Source organism: Entelurus aequoreus, linkage group LG05 (genome assembly GCF_033978785.1).
Source record: "Entelurus aequoreus isolate RoL-2023_Sb linkage group LG05, RoL_Eaeq_v1.1, whole genome shotgun sequence".
Taxonomy (NCBI): Eukaryota; Metazoa; Chordata; class Actinopteri; order Syngnathiformes; family Syngnathidae; genus Entelurus; species Entelurus aequoreus.
In genome coordinates, this window is record NC_084735.1 from 5,124,457 (window position 1) to 5,149,455 (window position 24,999).

The 24,999-nt window shown below is 28.5% G+C and overlaps 1 protein-coding gene across 3 annotated transcripts in view; it reads right to left on the minus strand.

Annotated features, from left to right (window-relative positions):
* Positions 1 to 8,771: 8,771 nt before the first annotated feature.
* Positions 8,772 to 24,999, minus strand: part of LOC133650051 (metabotropic glutamate receptor 5-like) — a 70,783-nt gene continuing 54,555 nt past the window's right edge. For 2 of the 3 annotated variants that reach the window (XM_062046833.1, XM_062046834.1), the window contains exons 17-18: positions 19,507 to 20,079; positions 8,772 to 10,107 (exon numbers count right to left, since the gene is read on the minus strand). In XM_062046833.1, the coding sequence (XP_061902817.1) occupies positions 19,509 to 20,079 (571 nt within the window). In that variant the 3' untranslated portion in view covers positions 8,772 to 10,107; positions 19,507 to 19,508. The remainder of the gene's footprint in view (positions 10,108 to 19,506; positions 20,080 to 24,999) is intronic. The other variant, XM_062046836.1, reaches the window with a different exon arrangement.

Here is a 24,999-nt window from a genome sequence, read left to right on the forward strand (position 1 = left end):
ATGGTCAGTCACTTTCCTCGGATCCAAAACCATTTCCTGTGTCTTGGTCACACTTTAATGACATATAAAGTCGAAATTATGAAATGAAGAGTCATAAATATCAGATAAAAAGTCATATTTGTGAAAGAAAAAGTCGAAATTATTCGATAGAAAGTCATAAATACTAGATAAAAAGTCGAAATGATGAGATACAAGTTGAAATGATGAGGTGAAAAGTCATAAATATGAGATAAAAAAAAATCGAAATTATGAAATAAAAAGTCAGACATTTTAAAAAGTCGAAATAATGACATATAAAGTCGAAATTATGAAATGAAAAGTCATAAATATCAGATAAAAAGTCATATTTGTGAAATAAAAAGCCGAAATTATTCGATAGAAAGTCATAAATATGAGCTAAAAAGTCAAAATGATGAGATAAAAAGTCATATTTGTGAAATAAAAAGTCGAAATGATGAGATAGAAAGTCATAAATACTAGATAAAAAATCGAAATTATGAGATACAAATTGAAATTATGAGGTAAAAAGTCATAAATAAGAGATTAAAAAAAAAATCGAAATTATGAGATAAAAAGTCAAACATTTTAAAAAGTCGAAATAATGACATATAAAGTCGAAATTATGAAATGAAGAGTCATAAATATGAGATAAAAAGTCATATTTGTGAAATAAAAAGCCGAAATTATTCGATAGAAAGTCATAAATATGAGCTAAAAAAATCGAAATTATGAGATAAAAAGTCATAAATACTAGATAAAAAGTCGAAATTATGAGATACAAATTGAAACTATGAGGTGAAAAGTTATAAATATGCGATAAAAAATCAAAATTATGAGATAAAAGGCCAAACATTTTAAAAAGTCGAAATTATGAGATAAAATTGAAATTATGAGGTGAAAAGTCAGACATTTTAAAAAGTCGAAATAATGACATATAAAGTCGAAATTATGAAATGAAAAGTCATAAATATCAGATAAAAAGTCATATTTGTGAAAGAAAAAGTCGAAATTATTCGATAGAAAGTCATAAATATGAGATAAAAAGTCATAAATACTAGATAAAAAGTCATATTTGTGAAAGAAAAAGTCGACATTATTTGATAGAAAGTCATAAATATGAGATAAAAAGTCATAAATATTAGATAAAAAGTCGAAATTATGAGATACAAGTTGAAATTATGAGGTGAAAAGTCATAAATATGAGATTAAAAAAAATCAAAATAATGAGATAGAAAGTCAGACATTTTAAAAAGTCGAAATAATGACATATAAAGTCGAAATTATGAAATGAAAAGTCATAAATATGACATAAAAAGTCATATTTGTGAAATAAAAAGCCGAAATTATTCGATAGAAAGTCATAAAAATGAGCTAAAAAGTGAAAATTATGAGATAAAAAGTCATATTTGTGAAATAAAAAGCCGAAATTATTCGATAGAAAGTCATAAATATGAGATAAAAAGTCATAAATACTAGATAAAAAGTCGAAATTATGAGATAAAAAGTCATAAATATTAGATAAAAAGTCGAAATTATGAGATACAAATTGAAACTATGAGGTGAAAAGTTATAAATATGCGATAAAAAAAAATCAAAATTATGAGATAAAAGGCCAAACATTTTAAAAAGTCGAAATTCTGAGATAAAAATTGAAATTATGAGGTGAAAAGTCATAAAATGAGATTAAAAAAAAAATCGAAATTATGAGATAAAAAGTCAAACATTTTAAAAAGTCGAAATAATGACATATAAAGTCGAAATTATGAAATGAAGAGTCATAAATATCAGATAAAAAGTCATATTTGTGAAAAAAAAAGTCAAAATTATTCGATAGAAAGTCATAAATATGAGATAAAAAGTCATAAATACTACATAAAAAGTCGAAATGATGAGATACAAGTTGAAATTATGAGGTGAAAAGTCATAAATATGAGATTAAAAAAATCGAAATTATGAAATAAAAAGTCAGACATTTTAAAGAGTCGAAATAATGACATATAAAGTCGAAATTATGAAATGAAAAGTTATAAATATGACATAAAAAGTCATATTTGTGAAATAAAAAGCTGAAATTATTCGATAGAAAGTCATAAATATGAGCTAAAAGGTCAAAATAATGAGATAAAAAGTCATATTTGTGAAAGAAAAAATCGAAATTATTCGATAGAAAGTCATAAATATGAGATAAAAAGTCATAAATACTAGATAAAAAGTCGAAATTATGAGATACAAATTGAAATTATGAGGTGAAAAGTCATAAATATGAGATTTAAAAAAATCGAAATTATGAGATAAAAAGTCAGACATTTTCAAAAGTCGAAATAATGACATATAAAGTCGAAATTATGAAATGAAAAGTCATAAATATGACATAAAAAGTCATATTTGTGAAATAAAAAGCCGAAATTATTCGATAGAAAGTCATAAATATGAGCTAAAAAAAAATCGAAATTATGAGATAAAAAGTCATAAATACTAGATAAAAAGTCGAAATTATGAGATACAAATTGAAACTATGAGGTGAAAAGTTATAAATATGCGATAAAAAAATCAAAATTATGAGATAAAAGGCCAAACATTTTAAAAAGTCGAAATTCTGAGATAAAAATTGAAATTATGAGGTGAAAAGTCATAATATGAGATTAAAAAAAAAAAAATCGAAATTATGAGATAAAAAGTCAAACATTTTAAAAAGTCGAAATAATGAGATATAAAGTCGAAATTATGAAATTAAGAGTCATAAATATCAGATAAAAAGTCATATTTGTGAAAGAAAAAGTCGAAATTATTCGATAGAAAGTCATAAATATGAGATAAAAAGTCATAAATACTAGATAAAAAAATCGAAATTATGAGATACAAGTTGAAATTATGAGGTAAAAAGTCATAAATATGAGATAAAAAAAAAAATCGAAATTATGAGATAAAAAGTCAGACATTTTAAAAAGTCGAAATAATGACATATACAGTCGAAATTATGAAATGAAGTCATAAATATGACATAAAAAGTCATATTTGTGAAATAAAAAGTCGAAATGATGAGATAGAAAGTCATAAATACTAGATAATAAATCGAAGTTATGAGATACAAATTGAAATTATGAGGTAAAAAGTCATAAATAAGAGATTTAAAAAAAAAAAATCGAAATTATGAAATAAAAAGTCGAAATAATGACATATAAAGTCGAAATTATGAAATGAAGAGTCATAAATATCAGATAAAAAGTCATATTTGTGAAAGAAAAAGTCGAAATTATTCGATAGAAAGTCATAAATATGAGATAAAAAGTCATAAATACTAGATAAAGTCGAAATTATGAGATACAAATTGAAATTATGAGGTGAAAAGTCATAAAAATGAGATAAAAAAAAATCGAAATTATGAGATAAAAAGTCAGACATTTTAAAAAGTCGAAATAATGACATATAAAGTCGAAATTATGAAATGAAAAGTCATAAATATGACATAAAAAGTCATATTTGTGAAATAAAAAGCCGAAATTATTCGATAGAAAGTCATAAATATGAGCTAAAAAGTCATATTTGTGAAATAAAAAGTCGAAATGATGAGATAGAAAGTCATAAATACTAGATAATAAATCGAAATTATGAGATACAAATTGAAATTATGAGGTAAAAAGTCATAAATAAGAGATTTAAAAAAAAAAAAATCGAAATTATGAAATAAAAAGTCGAAATAATGACATATAAAGTCGAAATTATGAAATGAAGAGTCATAAATATCAGATAAAAAGTCATATTTGTGAAAGAAAAAGTCGAAATTATTCGATAGAAAGTCATAAATATGAGATAAAAAGTCATAAATACTAGATAAAGTCGAAATTATGAGATACAAATTGAAATTATGAGGTGAAAAGTCATAAAAATGAGATAAAAAAAAATCGAAATTATGAGATAAAAAGTCAGACATTTTAAAAAGTCGAAATAATGACATATAAAGTCGAAATTATGAAATGAAAAGTCATAAATATGACATAAAAAGTCATATTTGTGAAATAAAAAGCCGAAATTATTCGATAGAAAGTCATAAATATGAGCTAAAAAGTCATATTTGTGAAATAAAAAGTCGAAATGATGAGATAGAAAGTCATAAATACTAGATAATAAATCGAAATTATGAGATACAAATTGAAATTATGAGGTAAAAAGTCATAAATAAGAGATTTAAAAAAAAAAAAATCGAAATTATGAAATAAAAAGTCGAAATAATGACATATAAAGTCGAAATTATGAAATGAAGAGTCATAAATATCAGATAAAAAGTCATATTTGTGAAAGAAAAAGTCGAAATTATTCGATAGAAAGTCATAAATATGAGATAAAAAGTCATAAATACTAGATAAAAAGTCGAAATTATGAGATACAAATTGAAATTATGAGGTGAAATGTCATAAAAATGAGATTAAAAAAAATCGAAATTATGAGATAAAAAGTCAGACATTTTAAAAAGTCGAAATAATGACATATAAAGTCGAAATTATGAAATGAAAAGTCATAAATATGACATAAAAAGTCATATTTCTGAAATAAAAAGCCGAAATTATTCGATAGAAAGTCATAAATATGAGCTAAAAAGTCATATTTGTGAAATAAAAAGTCGAAATGATGAGATAGAAAGTCATAAATATGAGATAATAAATCGAAATTATGAGATACAAATTGAAATTATGAGGTAAAAAGTCATAAATAAGAGATTTAAAAAAAAAAAATCGAAATTATGAAATAAAAAGTCGAAATAATGACATATAAAGTCGAAATTATGAAATGAAGAGTCATAAATATCAGATAAAAAGTCATATTTGTGAAAGAAAAAGTCGAAATTATTCGATAGAAAGTCATAAATATGAGATAAAAAGTCATAAATACTAGATAAAAAAATCGAAATTATGAGATACAAGTTGAAATTATGAGGTAAAAAGTCATAAATATGAGATAAAAAAAAATCAAAATTATGAGATAAAAAGTCAGACATTTTAAAAAGTCGAAATAATGACATATACAGTCGAAATTATGAAATGAAAAGTCATAAATATGACATAAAAAGTCATATTTGTGAAATAAAAAGTCGAAATGATGAGATAGAAAGTCATAAATACTAGATAATAAATCAAAGTTATGAGATACAAATTGAAATTATGAGGTAAAAAGTCATAAATAAGAGATTTAAAAAAAAAAAAAATCGAAATTATGAAATAAAAAGTCGAAATAATGACATATAAAGTCGAAATTATGAAATGAAGAGTCATAAATATCAGATAAAAAGTCATATTTGTGAAAGAAAAAGTCGAAATTATTCGATAGAAAGTCATAAATATGAGATAAAAAGTCATAAATACTAGATAAAAAGTCGAAATTATGAGATACAAATTGAAATTATGAGGTGAAAAGTCATAAAAATGAGATTAAAAAAATCGAAATTATGAGATAAAAAGTCAGACATTTTAAAAAGTCGAAATAATGACATATAAAGTCGAAATTATGAAATGAAAAGTCATAAATATGACATAAAAAGTCATATTTGTGAAATAAAAAGCCGAAATTATTCGATAGAAAGTCATAAATATGAGCTAAAAAGTCATATTTGTGAAATAAAAAGTCGAAATGATGAGATAGAAAGTCATAAATACTAGATAATAAATCGAAATTATGAGATACAAATTGAAATTATGAGGTAAAAAGTCATAAATAAGAGATTTAAAAAAAAAAAATCGAAATTATGAAATAAAAAGTCGAAATAATGACATATAAAGTCGAAATTATGAAATGAAGAGTCATAAATATCAGATAAAAAGTCATATTTGTGAAAGAAAAAGTCGAAATTATTCGATAGAAAGTCATAAATATGAGATAAAAAGTCATAAATACTAGATAAAAAGTCGAAATTATGAGATACAAATTGAAATTATGAGGTGAAATGTCATAAAAATGAGATTTAAAAAAATCGAAATTATGAGATAAAAAGTCAGACATTTTAAAAAGTCGAAATAATGACATATAAAGTCGAAATTATGAAATGAAAAGTCATAAATATGACATAAAAAGTCATATTTGTGAAATAAAAAGCCGAAATTATTCGATAGAAAGTCATAAATATGAGCTAAAAAGTCATATTTGTGAAATAAAAAGTCGAAATGATGAGATAGAAAGTCATAAATACTAGATAATAAATCGAAATTATGAGATACAAATTGAAATTATGAGGTAAAAAGTCATAAATAAGAGATTTTAAAAAAAAAATCGAAATTATGTGATAAAAAGGCAAACATTTTAAAAAGTCGAAATAATGAGATATAAAGTCCAAATTATGAAATGAAAAGTCATAAATATGAGATAAAAAGTCATATTTGTGAAATAAAAAGTCGAAATTATTCGATAGAAAGTCATAAATATGAGCTAAAAAAATCGAAATGATGAGATAAAAAGTCATAAATACTAGATAAAAAATCGAAATTATGAGATACAAATTGAAACTATGAGGTGAAAAGTTATAAATATGCGATAAAAAAATCAAAATGATGAGATAAAAGGCCAAACATTTTAAAAAGTCGAAATTATGAGATAAAAATTGAAATTATGAGGTGAAAAGTCATAATATGAGATTAAAAAAAAAAAATCGAAATTATGAGATAAAAAGTCGAAATAATGACATATAAAGTCGAAATTATGAAATGAAGAGTCATAAATATCAGATAAAAAGTCATATTTGTGAAAGAAAAAGTCAAAATTATTCGATAGAAAGTCATAAATATGAGATAAAAAGTCATAAATACTAGATAAAAAGTCGAAATTATGAGATACAAATTGAAATTATGAGGTGAAAAGTCATAAATATGAGATTAAAAAAATCAAAATTATGAGATAAAAAGTCAGACATTTTAAAAAGTCGAAATAATGACATATAAAGTCGAAATTATGAAATAAAAAGTCATATTTGTGAAATAAAAAGTCGAAATTATTCGATAGAAAGTCATAAATATGAGCTAAAAAAATCGAAATGAGATAAAGTCATATTTGTGAAATAAAAAGTCGAAATTATTCGATAGAAAGTCATAAATATGAGCTAAAAAAATCGAAATGATGAGATAAAAAGTCATAAATACTAGATAAAAAGTCGAAATTATGAGATACAAATTGAAACTATGAGGTGAAAAGTTATAAATATGCGATAAAAAAATCAAAATTATGAGATAAAAGGCCAAACATTTTAAAAAGTCGAAATTATGAGATAAAAAGTCAAACATTTAAAAAAGTCGAAATAATGACATATAAAGTCGAAATTATGAAATGAAAAGTCATAAATATGACATAAAAAGTCATATTTGTGAAATAAAAAGCCGAAATTATTCGCTAAAAAGTCAAAATGATGAGATAAAAAGTCATATTTGTGAAATAAAAAGTCGAAATGATGAGATAGAAAGTCATAAATACTAGATAAAAAGATTAAAAAAATCGAAATGATGAGATAAAAAGTGACAATATAAAATATATCACATTTTACAATTGCTGTGGACATTTCATCTCATGATTGACAAACAATTTAATAGGAAGTAGAAAAGAGTTAAAGACATACTCAGCATGTAAACAATGACCTTCACCTGGTAGAGAGATCAAAGGAGCAGGATCAGGGGGACATGAAAAAGTGCAGGTCAATAAACACAATCATGCAAGTTCAGCACACTTCTTATGGCACAACACCCGTTCAGCAAGTCCGCACACATCCAAGTAATGAAGGATTTTGTACATGAAAGATGCTAACTTCACCCAGTAAACATCTTTTGTGTTATCGCTGACACAGCAAATGAGCCGTATCTCATCAAATAATGTCAATCCACTTGATACATTCCAACATTTGATGATGGGTGTCCCCATAGCGATACTGAAGCCTGGATATCATTCATCTTTTTGTTATGTGTCCCACATATCACACACAAGTTAAGACGCTGCAGGATTGCTTGTATCGCACATGATATCACACACAAGTAAACACGCTGCTTGTATCGCACATGATATCACAAACAAGTAAACACGCTCCTTGTATTGAACACGATATCACACACAAGTAAACACGCTGCAGGACTGCTTGTATCGCACATGATATCACACACAAGTAAACAATGCAGGACTGCTTGTATCGCACATGATACCACACGCAAGTAAACACGCTGCAGGACTGCTTGTATCGCACATGATACCACACACAAGTAAACACGCTGCAGGACTGTTTGTATTGCACCTGCTATCACACACAAGTAAACACGCTGCTTGTATCGCACATGATATCACACACAAGTAAACACACTGCAGGATTGCATGTATCGCGCATGACATCACACACAAGTAAACACGCAGCAGGACTGCTTGTGTCACACATGATATCACACACAAGTAAACACGCTGCTTGTATCGCACATGATATCACAAACAAGTAAACACGCTGCTCGTATTGCAAATGATATCACACACACAAGTAAACATGCTGCACGACTGTTTGTATCACACACATGATATCAAACACACAAACATGCTGCGGGACTGCTTGTATCGCACATGATATCACACACAACACGCTGCTCGACTGCATGTATCGCACACGATATCACACACAAGTAAACAGATTGCTTGTATCACACACAGGTAAGCACGCTGCTTGTATCGCACATGATATCACACACAAGTAAACACACTGCAGGACTGCTTGTATCGCACATGATATCACACACATTTAAACAATGCAGGACTGCTTGTATCGCACATAATACCACACACAAGTAAACACGCTGCAGGACTGCTTGTATCGCACATGATATCACACACAAGTAAACAATGCAGGACTGCTTGTATCGCACATGATACCACACACAAGTAAACACGCTGCAGGACTGCTTGTATTGCACCTGCTATCACACACAAGCAAACACGCTGCTTGTATCGCACATGATATCACACACAAGTAAACACACTGCTTGTATCGCACATGATATCACAAACAAGTAAACACGCTGCTTGTATTGCACATGATATCACACACAAGTAAACATGCTGCACGACTGTTTGTATCACACATGATATCACACACAACACGCTGCTCGACTGCATGAATCGCACACGATATCACACACAAGTAAACAGATTGCTTGTATCACACACAAGTAAGCACGCCGATTGTATCGCACATGATATCACACACAAGTAAACACGCTGCAGGACTGCTTGTATCGCACATGATATCACACACAACACGCTGATCGACTGCATGTATCGCACACAATATCACACACAAGTAAACAGATTGCTTGTATCACACATATCACACACAAGTAAGCACGCCGATTGTATTGCACATGATATCACACACAAGTAAACACGCTGCAGGACTGCTTGTATCGCACATGATATCACCTACAAGTAAACACGCTGCAGGAGTGCTTGTATCGCAAATTATATCACACACAAATAAACAGACTGCTTGTATCGCACATTTTACATGCCAGCCAATATGTTCCCATACTAGTTTTTTTGTTGTTGCTGATATCGAATCGATATCCAACATCAACATCCAATGGGGACACCCTTCCATTGTACAGAGAATACAAATAGTTTGACAAATGCATATTCATGATGACTAAAATGTATAAAAGCATCAGTTCTTCTCGTAATAAACACTCTTTGGCGAGGGAGGAGGCGATGGGACCACCACACGGACGCCATCTTTGTACTTTCAATAGTGTTTCTCACCTTCTTTGTCAAAGTGCCGGCACTCGCAACTTTCTGTGGCCCCGTGGTGGGTTATTTTGGAGTGGAACAGAGACTGAGTCACCAGCGTGTGGGCAAACAAACTAGTTCAGGGGTGTCCAAAAAAACCCCCCCCATCAAAAGTGGTAAAAAAAGAGCAAACAGGGGGAATGCGTCACGGCCAAATCAACATTTGAGTCATCTCTTGTCTAAACCACAATTTGAGCCTGAATGTTTGTGTCCTGGTTCTTCTCTTCAGCTGCCTGTGCCTGGGTTTTGGCGGAGATACCACCCTTTTATGGCCTTGGTGCATTCCAGGAGCCCACCGGAGATGTCTCCGAACCCCCACCTTCTCTAGGAATAGGACAACAATGGCTGTATTGTTGGAAGATCAATCATTTATGTTGTATTTATATATAAACATTATAATCAACAGATAGATCTTGTTGATGTAAAGATTTAAGAGTTGAAAGTAAAAAAACAAAAACAAAAAAAAACTTTCCTTTTGATCCCCAAAAAATGTAGTGGGATTTTTATTTATTTTTTTATAAAACTTTCCTTGCTCCAAAAATACTAATGAATCAAAATCAATGTTGTAATTAATTATTGATTAAATGATAACATTATTGACATACATAAGGCTATATTTTATTTTATTTTACTTTACATCAAATATTCCACTTTGAAATATTTTTGGGGGAAAATATGAAAAAAATATTTTTGTAAAATTGACAAAAAAGGCATTAAAAAAATATTAAAAATTAATTAAAAAAATTATAATTGACGGATAGACCTGAAGTTAATCTAGAGATTTAAGCGTTAAAAGTAAAAAAAAAAATATTTTTTTAAAAGTCTGACGTATTTTTTACATTTTTTTAAGTCGGGACCCTTTTAGATCCCCAAGGATTTTCTGATTTTTTTTTTAACTCATTGCTCAAAAAATAATAATGAATCAAAATCAATGTTGTTATGAATTATTGGCATATTTAAGGCTCCAATTACTTTACATCAAATATTCCACTTTGAAATATTTTTTGGGGAAAATATAAAAACAATATTTTTAAAAAATATGACAAAAAAGGCATTAAAAAAACATAAAAAATTAATAAAAATGTATAATTGACGGATAGACCTGAAGTTAATCTAAAGATTTAAGCGTAAAAAGTAAAAAAAAAAAATTTTTTTTTAAAAAGTCTGACGTATTTTTTACCTTTTTTTAAGTCGGGACCCTTTTAGATGCCCAAGGATTTTCTGATTTTTTTTTTTTAACTCGTTGCTCAAAAAATAATAATGAATCAAAATCAATGTTGTTATGAATTATTGGCATATTTAAGGCTCCAATTACTTTACATCAAATATTCCACTTTGAAATATTTTTGGGGGAAAATATGAAAAAAATATTTTTGTAAAATATGACAAAAAAAGGCATTAAAAAAATATTAAAAATTAATACAAAAATTATAATTGACGGATAGACCTGAAGTTAATCTAAAGATTTAAGCGTAAAAGTAAAAAAAAATTTTTTTTTTAAAAAGTCTGACGTATTTTTTACCTTTTTTTAAGTCGGGACCCTTTTAGATCCCCAAGGATTTTAGGATTTTTTTTTTAACTCATTGCTCAAAAAATAATAATGAATCAAAATCAATGTTGTTATGAATTATTGGCATATTTAAGGCTCCAATTACTTTACATCAAATATTCCACTTTGAAATATTTTTGGGGGAAAATATGAAAAAAATATTTTTGTAAAATTGACAAAAAAAGGCATTAAAAAAATATTAAAAATTAATAAAAAAATTATAATTGACGGATAGACCTGAAGTTAATCTAGAGATTTAAGCGTTAAAAGTAAAAAATAAAAAAAAATGTCTGACGTATTTTTAACATTTTTATGAGTCGGGACCCTTTTAGATCCCCAAGAATTTAAGGATTTTTTTTTTTAACTCATTGCTCAAAAAAAAAAAAAAATCAAAATCAATATTGTTACGAATTATTGACATATTTAAGGCTCCAATTACTTTACATCAAATATTACACTTTGAAATATTTTGGGGGGAAAATACGAAAAAAATATTTTTGTAAAATATGACAAAAAAAGGCATTAAAAAAATATTAAAAATTGATTAAAAAATTATAATTGACGGATAGACCTGAAGTTAATCTAAAGATTTAAGCAGAAAAGTAAAAAAAAAATTTTTTTTTAAAAGTCTGACGTATTTTTTACTTTTTTTTAAGTCGGGACCCTTTTAGATCCCCAAGGATTTTAGGATTTTTTTTTTTAACTCATTGCTCAAAAAATAATAATGAATCAAAATTAATGTTATGAATTATTGGCATATTTAAGTCTCCAATTACTTTACATCAAATATTCCACTTTGAAATATTTTTGGGGGAAAATATAAAAACAATATTTTAAAAAAATATTACAAAAAAGGTATTAAAAAACATTAAAATGTAATAAAAATGTATAATTGACGGATAGACCTGAAGTTAATCTAGAGATTTAAGCGTTAAAAGTTAAAAAAAAAAAAAATGTCTGACGTATTTTTAACATTTTTATGAGTCGGGACCCTTTTAGATCCCCAAGAATTTAAGGATTTTTTTTTTTTTTAACTCATTGCTCAAAAAATAATAATGAATCAAAATCAATGTTGTTATGAATTATTGACATATTTAAGGCTCCAATTACTTTACATCAAATATTACACTTTGAAATATTTTTGGGGGAAAATACAAAAAAAATATTTTTGTAAAATTGACAAAAAAGGCATTAAAAAAATATTAAAAATTAATTTAAAAAATTATAATTGACGGATAGACCTGAAGTTAATCTCGAGATTTAAGCGTTAAAAGTAAAAAAAATATATATTTTTAAAAGTCTGACGTATTTTTTACCTTTTTTTAAATCGGGACCCTTTTAGATCCCCAAGGATTTTCAGTTTTTTTTTTAAAACTCATTGCTCAAAAAATAATAATGAATCAAAATCAATGTTGTTATGAATTATTGGCATATTTAAGGCTCCAATTACTTTACATCAAATATTCCACTTTGAAATATTTTTTGGGGAAAATATAAAAACAATATTTTTTAAAAATATGACAAAAACGGCATTAAAAAAAACATTAAAAATTAATAAAAATGTATAATTGACGGATAGACCTGAAGTTCATCTAGAGATTTAAGCGTTAAAAGTAAAAAAAAAAAAAAAATGTCTGACGTATTTTTAACATTTTTATGAGTCGGGACCCTTTTAGATCCCCAAGAATTTAAGGATTTTTTTTTTTTTTTTAACTCATTGCTCAAAAAAACAAACAAAATCAATATTGTTATGAATTATTGACATATTTAAGGCTCCAATTACTTTACATCAAATATTCCACTTTGAAATATTTTTTGGGGAAAATATAAAAACAATATTTTTTAAAAAATATGACAAAAAAGGCATTAAAAAAACATTAACAACTAATAAAAAATTATAAATGACGGATAGACCTGAAGTTAATCTAGAGATTTAAGCGTTAAAAGAAAAAAAAAATTAAAACATGTCTGAGTATTTTTAACATTTTTATAAGTAGGGACCCTTTTAGATCCCCAAGAATTTAAGGATTTTTTTTTTTTTAACTCATTGCTCAAAAAACAAAACAAAATCAAAATCAATATTGTTATGAATTATTGACATATTTAAGGCTCCAATTACTTTACATCAAATATTACACTTTGAAATATTTTTGGGGGAAAATACCAAAAAAATATTTTTGTAAAATTGACAAAAAAGGCATTAAAAAAATATTAAAAATTAATAAAAAAAATTATAATTGACGGATAGACCTGAAGTTAATCTCGAGATTTAAGCGTTAAAAGTAAAAAAAATATATATATTTAAAAGTCTGACGTATTTTTTTACCTTTTTTTAAGTCGGGACCCTTTTAGATCCCCAAGGATTTTAGGATTTTTTTTTTTAACTCATTGCTCAAAAAATAATAATGAATCAAAATCAATGTTGTTATGAATTATTGGCATATTTAAGGCTCCAATTACTTTACATCAAATATTCCACTTTGAAATATTTTTTGGGGAAAATATAAAAACAATATTTTTTAAAAATATGACAAAAAAGGCATTAAAAAACATTAAAAATTAATAAAAATGTATAATTGACGGATAGACCTGAAGTTAATCTAGGGATTTAAGCGTTAAAAGTAAAAAAAAAAAAAAAAAAAAAGTCTGACGTATTTTTAACATTTTTATGAGTCGGGACCCTTTTAGATCCCCAAGAATTTAAGGATTTTTTTTTTTTTAACTCATTGCTCAAAAAAACAAACAAAATCAAAATCAATATTGTTATGCATTATTGACATATTTAAGGCTCCAATTACTTTACATCAAATATTACACTTTGAAATATTTTTTGGGGAAAATATAAAAATATATTTAAAAAAATTTGACAAAAAAGGCATTAAAAAACATAATAAATTATAATTGACGGATAGACCTGAAGTTAATCTAGAGATTTAAGCGTTAAAAGTAAAATTAAAAAAACGTTTTTATAAGTAGGGACCCTTTTAAATCCCCAATAATTTTAGGATTTTTTTTTTTTAACTCATGGTTCAAAAAATAATAATGAATCAAAATCAATGTTGTTATGAATCATTGACATATTTAAGGCTCCAATTACTTTACATCAAATATTACACTTTGAAATATTTTTTGGAGTAAATATAAAAAAATCTTTTTTAAAAATTTGACAAAAAAGGCATTAAAAAAACATTAAAATTTAATAAAAAATTATAAATGACGGATAGACCTGAAGTTAATCTAGAGATTTAAGCGTTAAAAGAAAAAAAAAATTAAAACATGTCTGAGTATTTTTAACATTTTTATAAGTAGGGACCCTTTTAGATGCCCAAGAATTTTAGGATTTTTTTTTTTTAACTCATTATTCAAAAAATAATAATGAATCAAAATCAATGTTGTTATGAATGATTGACATATTTAAGGCTCCAATTACGTCACATCAAATATTCCACTTTGAAATATTTCTGGGGGAAAATATAAAAAAAAAAACATTTTTAAAAATTTGACAAAAAAGACATTAAAAATACATTAAAAATTATAATTGACGGATAGACCTGAAGTTAATCTCGAGATTTAAGCGTTGAAAGTAAAAAAATAAAAATAAATGTCTGACGTATTTTTAAAATTTTTATAAGTTGGGTTATGACCCTTTTAGATCCCCAATTTCAGTGAGATTTTCTTTATTTTTTTTAAACTCATTGCTCAAAAAATAATAATGAATCAAAATCAATGTTGTTATGAATTATTAACCTGTTTAAGGCTCCAGTTACTTCAAATCAAATATTCCACTTTGAAATATTTTTTTGGGGGGGAAAAGATAGCATATTTTGTGTTTTTGCAATAAATGTTTTTCTTTGACAAAAAAGGCCTAAAGTGTTTAAACATTTTTTTTAACTTTATATCGACAGATAGATCTAAAGCTGATATAGAGATTAAGCATTGAATACAACAATAAAATAAAACAATACATGACTTATGACTGAGACCCTTCCGGGTCCCCGAGACCAAACTTGAGGGGGGCCCTAAAGGCTTGAAAAAAATGTATACATTGTATTAATTTCAACATGCATGCTTAGATTTTTCAGCGTGCGGCCCTCAGTGGGAAAAGTTTGGGACACCCCTGGAGTAGTTTGACAACTTAGATGGAATATTTCAACTGAATCACAGGGAAAGTGGGACGTACAAAAACGGAGGTACCACCATTTTTAATCACCTCATTAATAATCTATTGCGCAGAGGGCCAATAAGGAGCAAGCTGAGGGCGGACAAGGCTACTTGGTCTGGGCTGCAGAAACGCGGGGGAGGCGGGGGGGACAGATCTCTGACTTGCCTGCATTCACTCACGTCAGTCCGCGGAAGGAGGACAGGTCTGCATGTGGTCACGTTTGGAAAAAAGCCGAGAAGAAGACAAAAGGTCGTCCAGACCAGCACAGTCGGCGGGAAAAAAAAACAACCTTCAAGTCCCGCCTCCTGGAACACGGCCACGCCTCCAGGACTGGTCTCCAAAGTCAACGCGTCCAAAAGTCTGCGCCGGATCAATCTGGGGGCATCCGGGCGAGTGTTGCTACGGCAACGCCCAGGGGCCGCCAGCTCAAAGCTCAAGAAAAAGCGCTTTTCAGGAAAAGAGAAGTCAGTTCAAACCACAAAGGTAAAAAGTTTGTTTATGTTTTAATTTATAAGCTAATTCTTATTTAGACCATTTTTATCTCCACCAAAGTGTTTTTAAGCATGTGGGGGCCAAAACCAACACCCCTCCTCCCAGGGACACAAGAGTCTCAGTCATAAAAGTAAGTAATATATTTAAAAACAAATAATTATTCAACACTTACAGTAAAGCTTTATATGAAAGACAATCCTGGTTTTAATGGCAAACACACTAAATATGCAAATCCCCCCCCACCCAAAAAAACAAGACTTCAGCGTGTAATATTTAATGTGAAGTAAACGGAGCCTTCAATATGTCAATAATTCATAACAATATTGACTGTAATTCATTATTATCTTTTAAGCAATGGCCGCTAAAAAAAAAATCTCACAAAAAATTCCGAGGGATTTAAAAGAGTCCCACTCAAAAGTCAGACTTTTTTTTTTTCTTACTTTAAATGCTTGAATTTTTTTTATATATTTTTTGTATTTTTTCATGATTTTGATTAATTCCCTTTTTCTTTTCAGAAAAGTGTTAAAAATAAGTCTGAATTTTTTTTTTTACTTTCAGTGCTTATCAGTCAACTTCAAATCTATCCGTCTATTATATATATATATATATATATATATATATATATCAATCAATCAATCAATGTTTATTTATATAGCCCTAAATCACAAGTGTCTCAAAGGGCTGTACAAGCCACAACGACATCCTCGGTATATATATATATATATATATATATATATATATATATATATATATATATATATATATATATATATATAAAATATATAATATATATATTTATATATATATATATAATATATATATATATATATATAATATATACATATAATATATATATATAATATATACATATAATATATACATATAATATATATATATATATATATATATATATATATATATATATATATATATATATATATATATATATATATATATATATATATATATATATATATATATATATATATATATATACATATATATATATATATATATATATATATATATATATATATATATATATATATATATATATATATATATAAATAATACCCCAGGGACCCTGGGGTCAAACTTGAAGGGAGCTATAAAGGTAAAAAAAAAAGAAAAGATGCTGTATATTGTATTGGCTTTGATAATAAAAATATCAAAAATGGCCCCCTCATGCTTTGATTTTGCAGCGTGGCCCTCAGTGGAAAAATGTGGGCGCTCTGCTAAAAGAACATAAATAGTAAAGTTATAGAGAAATATCATAATAATGTTCTACAGTTGTAAAAGAACATAAATAGTAAACTGATAGAGAAATATAATGTTCTTAAGTTGTAAAAGAACATAAATAGTAAAGTTATAGAATCAATAACTTTACTATTTATGTTCTTTTACAACTTTAGAAAATTTTTATGATATTTATCTACAATATAGATAAATATAGATATATTTATCTATATTATAGATAAATATCATACAATATGTATCTATAATATAGATAAATATAGATATATTTATCTATATTATAGATAAATATCATACAATATGTATCTATAATAAAGATAAATACAGATATATAGATAAATATACAAATTCTCTAAAGTTGTTAAAGAACATAAATAGTAAACTTGTAGATAAATATAATAATGTTCTAAAGTTGTTAAAGAACATAAATAGTAAACTTGTAGATAAATATAATAATGTTCTAAAGTTGTTAAAGAACATAAATAGTAAAGTTATAGAATCAATAACTTTACTATTTATGTTCTTTTACAACTTTAGAACATATTTATGATATTTATCTATAATATAGATAAATATAGATATATTTATCCATATTATAGATACACATCATACAATATTTATCTATAATAAAGATAAATATAGATAAATATCATAATAATGTTCTAAAGTTGTTAAAGAACATAAATGGTAAACTTGTAGATAAATATAATAATGTTCTAAAGTTGTTAAAGAACATAAATAGTAAACTTGTAGATAAATATAATGTTCTAAAGTTGTTAAAGAACATAAATAGTAAACTTGTAGAGAAATATAATAATGTTCTAAAGTTGTTAAAGAACATAAATAGTAAAGTTATAGAATCAATAACTTTACTATTTATGTTGTTTAACAACTTAAGAACATTATTATGATACTTCTCTACAAGTTTACTATTTATGTTCTTTAACAACTTTAGAACATATTTATGATACTTCTCTACAAGTTTACTATTTATGTTCTTTTACAACTTTAGAACATATTTATGATATTTATCTATAATATAGATAAATATAGATATATTTATCTATATTATAGATACACATCATACAATATTTATTTATAATATAGATAAATATAGATATATAGATAAATATCATACAAATGCTCTAAAGTTGTTAAAGAACATAAATAGTAAACTTGTGGAGAAGTATCATAATAATGTTCTAAAGTTGTTAAAGAACATAAATAGTAAACTTGTGGAGAAATATAATAATGTTCTAAAGTTGTTAAAGAACATAAATGGTAAACTTGTAGAGAAGTATCATCATAATGTTCTAAAGTTGTTAAAGAACATAAATAGTAAAGTTATAGAATCAATAACTTTACTATTTATGTTCTTTAACAACTTTAGAACATTATTATATTTATCTACAAGTTTACTATTTATGTTCTTTAACAACTTTAGAACATTATTATGATACTTCTCTACAAGTTTACTATTTATGTTCTTTAACAACTTTAGAACATATTTATGATATTTATCTATAATATAGATAAATATAGATATATGTATCTATATTATAGATACACATCATACAATATTTATCTATAATATAGATAAATATCATACAAATGCTCTAAAGTTGTAAAAGAACATAAATAGTAAACTTGTGGAGAAATATAATAATGTTCTAAAGTTGTAAAAGAACATAAATAGTAAACTTGTAGAGAAATATAATAATAATGTTCTAAAGTTGTAAAAGAACATAAATAGTAAACTTGTAGAGAAATATAATAATAATGTTCTAAAGTTGTTAAAGAACATAAATAGTAAACTTGTAGAGAAATATAATAATAATGTTCTAAAGTTGTTAAAGAACATAAATAGTAAACTTGTAGAGAAATATAATAATAATGTTCTAAAGTTGTTAAAGAACATAAATAGTAAACTTGTAGATAAATATAATAATAATGTTCTAAAGTTGTAAAAGAACATAAATATAATAATGTTCTAAAGTTGTTAAAGAACATAAATAGTAAACTTGTAGATAAATATAATAATAATGTTCTAAAGTTGTTAAAGAACATAAATAGTAAACTTGTAGATAAATATAATAATGTTCTAAAGTTGTTAAAGAACATAAATAGTAAACTTGTAGATAAATATAATAATGTTCTAAAGTTGTTAAAGAACATAAATAGTAAACTTGTGGAGAAATATAATAATAATGTAAAGTTGTAGAAGTCGAGAAGAAGTTTCAAGGCACCCCTCAGGTGTCATGCTCACCTCTACAGAGAGGAGGCGCTCTGGCTGTAGTGTCGCGGGAGAAACTGGCCGTAGTCGGCCCCGGAGTGGGAGGAGCTACTGTCGGAGCTCAGTTCAGCGTCCCGGAAGGGCGAGGGCGGGGTCAGAGCGTCCGCCTCTCGCAGTCTGCGTGCGCACGTCCCCGCCAGCTGCTCGTACAACTTCCCCGTGGCTCGGCCCTCGCAGAAAGCGGCGACCTCGGCGTGCATGGTCACGGCGGAGCGGGCGGGTCTTCCTCTGGGCGGGGTGGCGACGTTGAAGCTGTTGACCACGCAGTTGATCTGCTCCATGACGGTGGCGCCCTCTGCCGGACCTCCGATCACCCGCAGCTCGCCCACGCCGATGACGCTGATGTCGCCGCTGTCTGCCGCCCGCCACGCTCCTCCCTCCTCGCCGGCCTGGAAGGAGGGCGGCGGCTGGGAGAAGGGCTTGATGATGGCGGTCTGGTTGGCTTCCGCTGCCTCCTTCTTCTTGACATGGAAGGACATCCTCTTCCACAGGTTGGGTCGGTAGCTGCGCTCGTTCTCATCCCAGCCGGACGACTTCCCGTTGGAGCTGTCAGGGACAACAACAACAAGTATACAGCCTATGTTGTGTGTGTATATTTATTTATTTATATATATATATATATATATATATATATATATATATATATATATATATATATATATATATATATTAGGGATGTCCGATAATATCGGCCTGCCGATATTATCAGCCGATATATGCGTTAAAATGTAATATCGGAAATTATCGGTATCGTTTTTTAAAAAAATTAAATCAACATAAAAAACACAAGATACACTTACAATTAGTGCACCAACCCAAAAAACCTCCCTCCCCCCATTTCTTTCTGTTATTAATATTCTGCTTCCTACATGATATATCAATATATATCAATACAGTCTGCAAGGGATACAGTCCGTAAGCACACATGATTGTGCGTGCTGCTGCTCCACTAATAGTACTAACCTTTAACACTTCATTTGACTCATTTTCATTCATTACTAGTTTCTATGTAACTGTTTTTATATTGTTGTACTTTCTTTTTTATTCAAGAAAATGTTTGTAATTTATTTATCTTATTTTACTCATTTTTTTTAAAAAAGTACCTTATCTTCACCATACCTGGTTGTCCAAATTAGGCATAATAATGTGTTAATTCCACGACTGCATATATCAGTTGATATCGGTATCGGTTGATATCGGTATCAGTAATTAAAGAGTTGGACAATATCGGAATATCGATTTTAATTGATTTAATCGATTAGTTGTTGCAGCCCTAATATATATATATATATATATATATACACATATATATATATACATATACATATATATATATACATATATATATATATATATATATATATATATATATATATATATATATATATATATATACACATATATATATATACATATACATATATATATACATATATATATATACCTGTATATATACACACATATTTATATATACTGTATATGTGTGTGTGTGTGTATATACATATATGTGTGTATAAATATATATACACACAAATGTGTATATATACATATATGTGTATATACACACATATGTATATATACACACATGTATATATATACACACACACACACACACACACACACACACACACACACACATATGTATATACACACATATATGTATATACACACACACATATATGTATATATATATATACATATACATATATATATATATATACCTGTATATATACACACACATATATATATACACACATATTTATATATACTGTATATGTGTGTGTGTGTATATACATATGTGTGTATAAATATATATACACAAAAATGTGTATATATATACATATATGTGTATATACACACATGTATATATACACACATGTATATATACACACACACACATAGATGTATATACACACACATATATGTATATATATATATATATGTGTGTATAAATATATATACACACAAATGTGTATATATGTACATAAATGTGTATATACACACATATGTATATATACACACATGTATATATACACACACAAACACATATATGTATATACACACACACATATATGTATATACACACACACACATATGTATATATATACAATGTTTCATTGATTGATTGATATATGTGTGTATAAATATATATATATACACAAATGTGTATATATATACATATATGTGTATATACACACATATGTATATATACACACATGTATATATACACACACACACACATAAATGTATATATATACACACACATATATGTATATATATATATATACACACATATATGTACAGTATATATATATATATATATATATATATATATATATATATATATAAATATATATATATATATACACACACACAAATGTGTTTATATACATATAAGTTTAAGTGTGGGCTTTAGTTGATACAACACTCCCGTCACGGGGTGCATTCTACGGCGGGGGGTGCATTAATCCAGCACAACAGCGGCGCACAAACTTCACTTATAAGTAAAGGTAAGACCATAATAAAGTTTTTTTTTAATTAAATGTGCTTTTTTGTGTGCTACAGTTTGTATGTGTAAAGTTAAAGTACCAATGATTGTCACACACACACACACACACACACTAGGTGTGGTGAAATTTGTCCTCTGCATTTGACCCATCCCCTTGTTCACCCCCCTGGGAGGTGAGGGGAGCAGTGGGCAGCCGCGCCCGGGAATAATTTTTGGTGATTTAACCCCCAATTCCAACCCTTGATGCTGAGTGCCAAGCAGGGAAGAATGCTGGTATGAGCTTTTAAACATAACCCGTTAACTGCTGCCAATCAAATGGTGAATAAGATACCCTTTAAAGTTCATATGTTTGTAAATCTGACTGTGATGAAGTCAGTGCCTCACCTGCCATGAACCTCACCGCACGCCACTGATATACACATATATGTGTATATATACATATATGTATATATATATACAGTATATACTGTATATAGATATATATTATATACTGTATATATATATATATATATATATATATATATATATATATATATATATATATATAGATATGTGTCACTATTAACCTTGGAAGTAGAGCCTCCATGTTCCACTTCCTGACAGCCCCCATGTCTATTTTCCTTGTCCTTGTTCCTGGAAAGAGGAATCCTGAAACTCTTGGGCGGTTCCAGTGGGAACACTCGACCTACATGAGTCCGTCTCGCAGCTCAAGAGAGTTTTTCCCCCCTCAGTCTCTTAATTCCAAATGTTGGATTTCCTGGTTTAGGAGCGGCTACGACTAATTCCTGGGAAAGCCACAGTAGCATAGGAGTGTACATACATCACTGGGGCCTAAACGTGAACCCATGAGCCAAACACGCTTCAAAAGCAACACGCCGCCATCTTGTGTCAGGTAGAAATAAAAACCAATAGTGTTGATATAGTGGGAGTTCCTGAAGACCCCTCTTAGGAACTGAGACTGGTAACCAGGTGAAAACATGCCAAAGTTATCCATACACTTGTCTCTGATATCACTCAAAACCAATAGGGTTCCTGATTGGACTCCTTGGAAGTTTGAAAAGGTATCTTCTGTTGGATATGTTTTAAAAACCAATAGTGTTCTATCATTGACAAACAATTTTAGATACAATTAAAGCTGTTGGTCGGGTCCGCATTTTGGCAGGTGCTAGTCCTAGGTGTCCCAATACTTTTGTCCAGTGGTAGTCCTGAGTGAGACCTACATAGAGGTTTTTGTTTCATGTCTCTACGATATTCGCCAAAGCCAAAACGACAAACGCGCTCAGAGGAGATAATGTTTGATGTTTGGTGACCGCTTTTTAAAAAAAAAAGTGTTTTGAAGTGGGGATATCAAATTTCCTGTTGATTTTTGCTGAAGGATTTCAATCTATGAAATGTAGGTCTAAGTGAGACCTACATAGAGGTTTTTGTTTCGTGTCTCTACGATATTCGTACTGGGAGTTAGAGGAAGTTGTGTCTGTGTTTTTTTCCTAGGTGCTGTGGCACAGTGGTTCTTTTCTTTGAAGGCTCGTAAAATCAAAACCGTAGCACTTATTAAAACGCTTTCGCCAACTTTTAATCAGAAGGGTTCAATCTCTCTCCTGTAGTAGTTTGAAGCCAAAACGACAAACGCGCTCAGAGGAGATAATGTTTGATGTTTGGTGACCGCTTTTTTAAAAAAAAGGGTTTTGAAGTGGGGATATCAAACTTCCTGTTGATTTTTGCTGAAGGATGTCAATCTATGAAATGTAGGTCTAAGTGAGACCTGCGTAGAGGTTTTTGTTTCATGTCTCTAAAACGCTTCTACCGGAAGTTACAAGCAGTTTTGTCTGTGTTTTCCTCTGAGAAGCAGTTTTGTCTCTGTTTTATTCAAAAATTGCGCTAGAGCGCAATTTTGAGTTTTGGGGTTTGGTTTTTTTTAGATGGCAATTTCCACCAGGCCCGATGTGTGTAAAAAGTTTGGTGAGTTTTGAAGTATTTTAAGGGGGTCAAATTACAGCTCAAAGAGGCAAAAATTAGTGTTTTTAGTCATTTTTTGTGTTGAAGGGGAAATTGCCAACTTCCTGTTGGTTTTTGCCCGAGGATGTGAGATTATGAATTGTAGGTCTAAGTGAGACCTACATACAGGTTTTTGTTTCATGTCTCTACGATATTCGTACTGGGAGTTAGAGGAAGTTGTGTCTGTGTTTTTTTCCTAGGTGCTGTGGCACAGTGGTTGTTTTCTTTGAAGGCGCGTAAAATCAAAACCGTAGCACTTATTAAAACGCTTTCGCCAACTTTTAATCAGAAGGGTTCAATCTCTCTCCTGTAGTAGTTTGAAGCCAAAACGACAAACGCGCTCAGAGGAGATAATGTTTGATGTTTGGTGACCGCTTTTTAAAAAAAAAAGTGTTTTGAAGTGGGGATATCAAACTTCCTGTTGATTTTTGCTGAAGGATTTCAATCTATGAAATGTAGGCGTAAGTGAGACCTGCGTAGAGGTTTTTGTTTCATGTCTCTAAAACGTTTCTACCGGAAGTTACAAGCAGTTTTGTTTGTGTTTTCCTCTGAGAAGCAGTTTTGTCTCTGTTTTATTCAAAAATTGCGCTAGAGCGCAATTTTGAGTTTTGGGGTTTGGTTTTTTTTTTAATCGCAATTTCCACCAGGCCCGATGTGTGTAAAAAGTTTGGTGACTTTTGAAGTATTTTAAGGGGGTCAAATTACAGCTCTAAGAGGCAAAAATTAGTGTTTTAGTCATTTTTTGTGTTGAAGGGGAAATTGCCAACTTCCTGTTGGTTTTTGCCCGAGGATGTGAAATTATGAATTGTAGGTCTAAGTGAGACCTACATACAGGTTTTTGTTTCATGTCTCTACGATATTCGTACTGGGAGTTAGAGGGAGTTGTGTCTGTGTTTTTTTCCTAGGTGCTGCGGCACAGTGGTTGTTTTCTTTGAAGGCGCGTGAAATCAAAACCGTAGCAC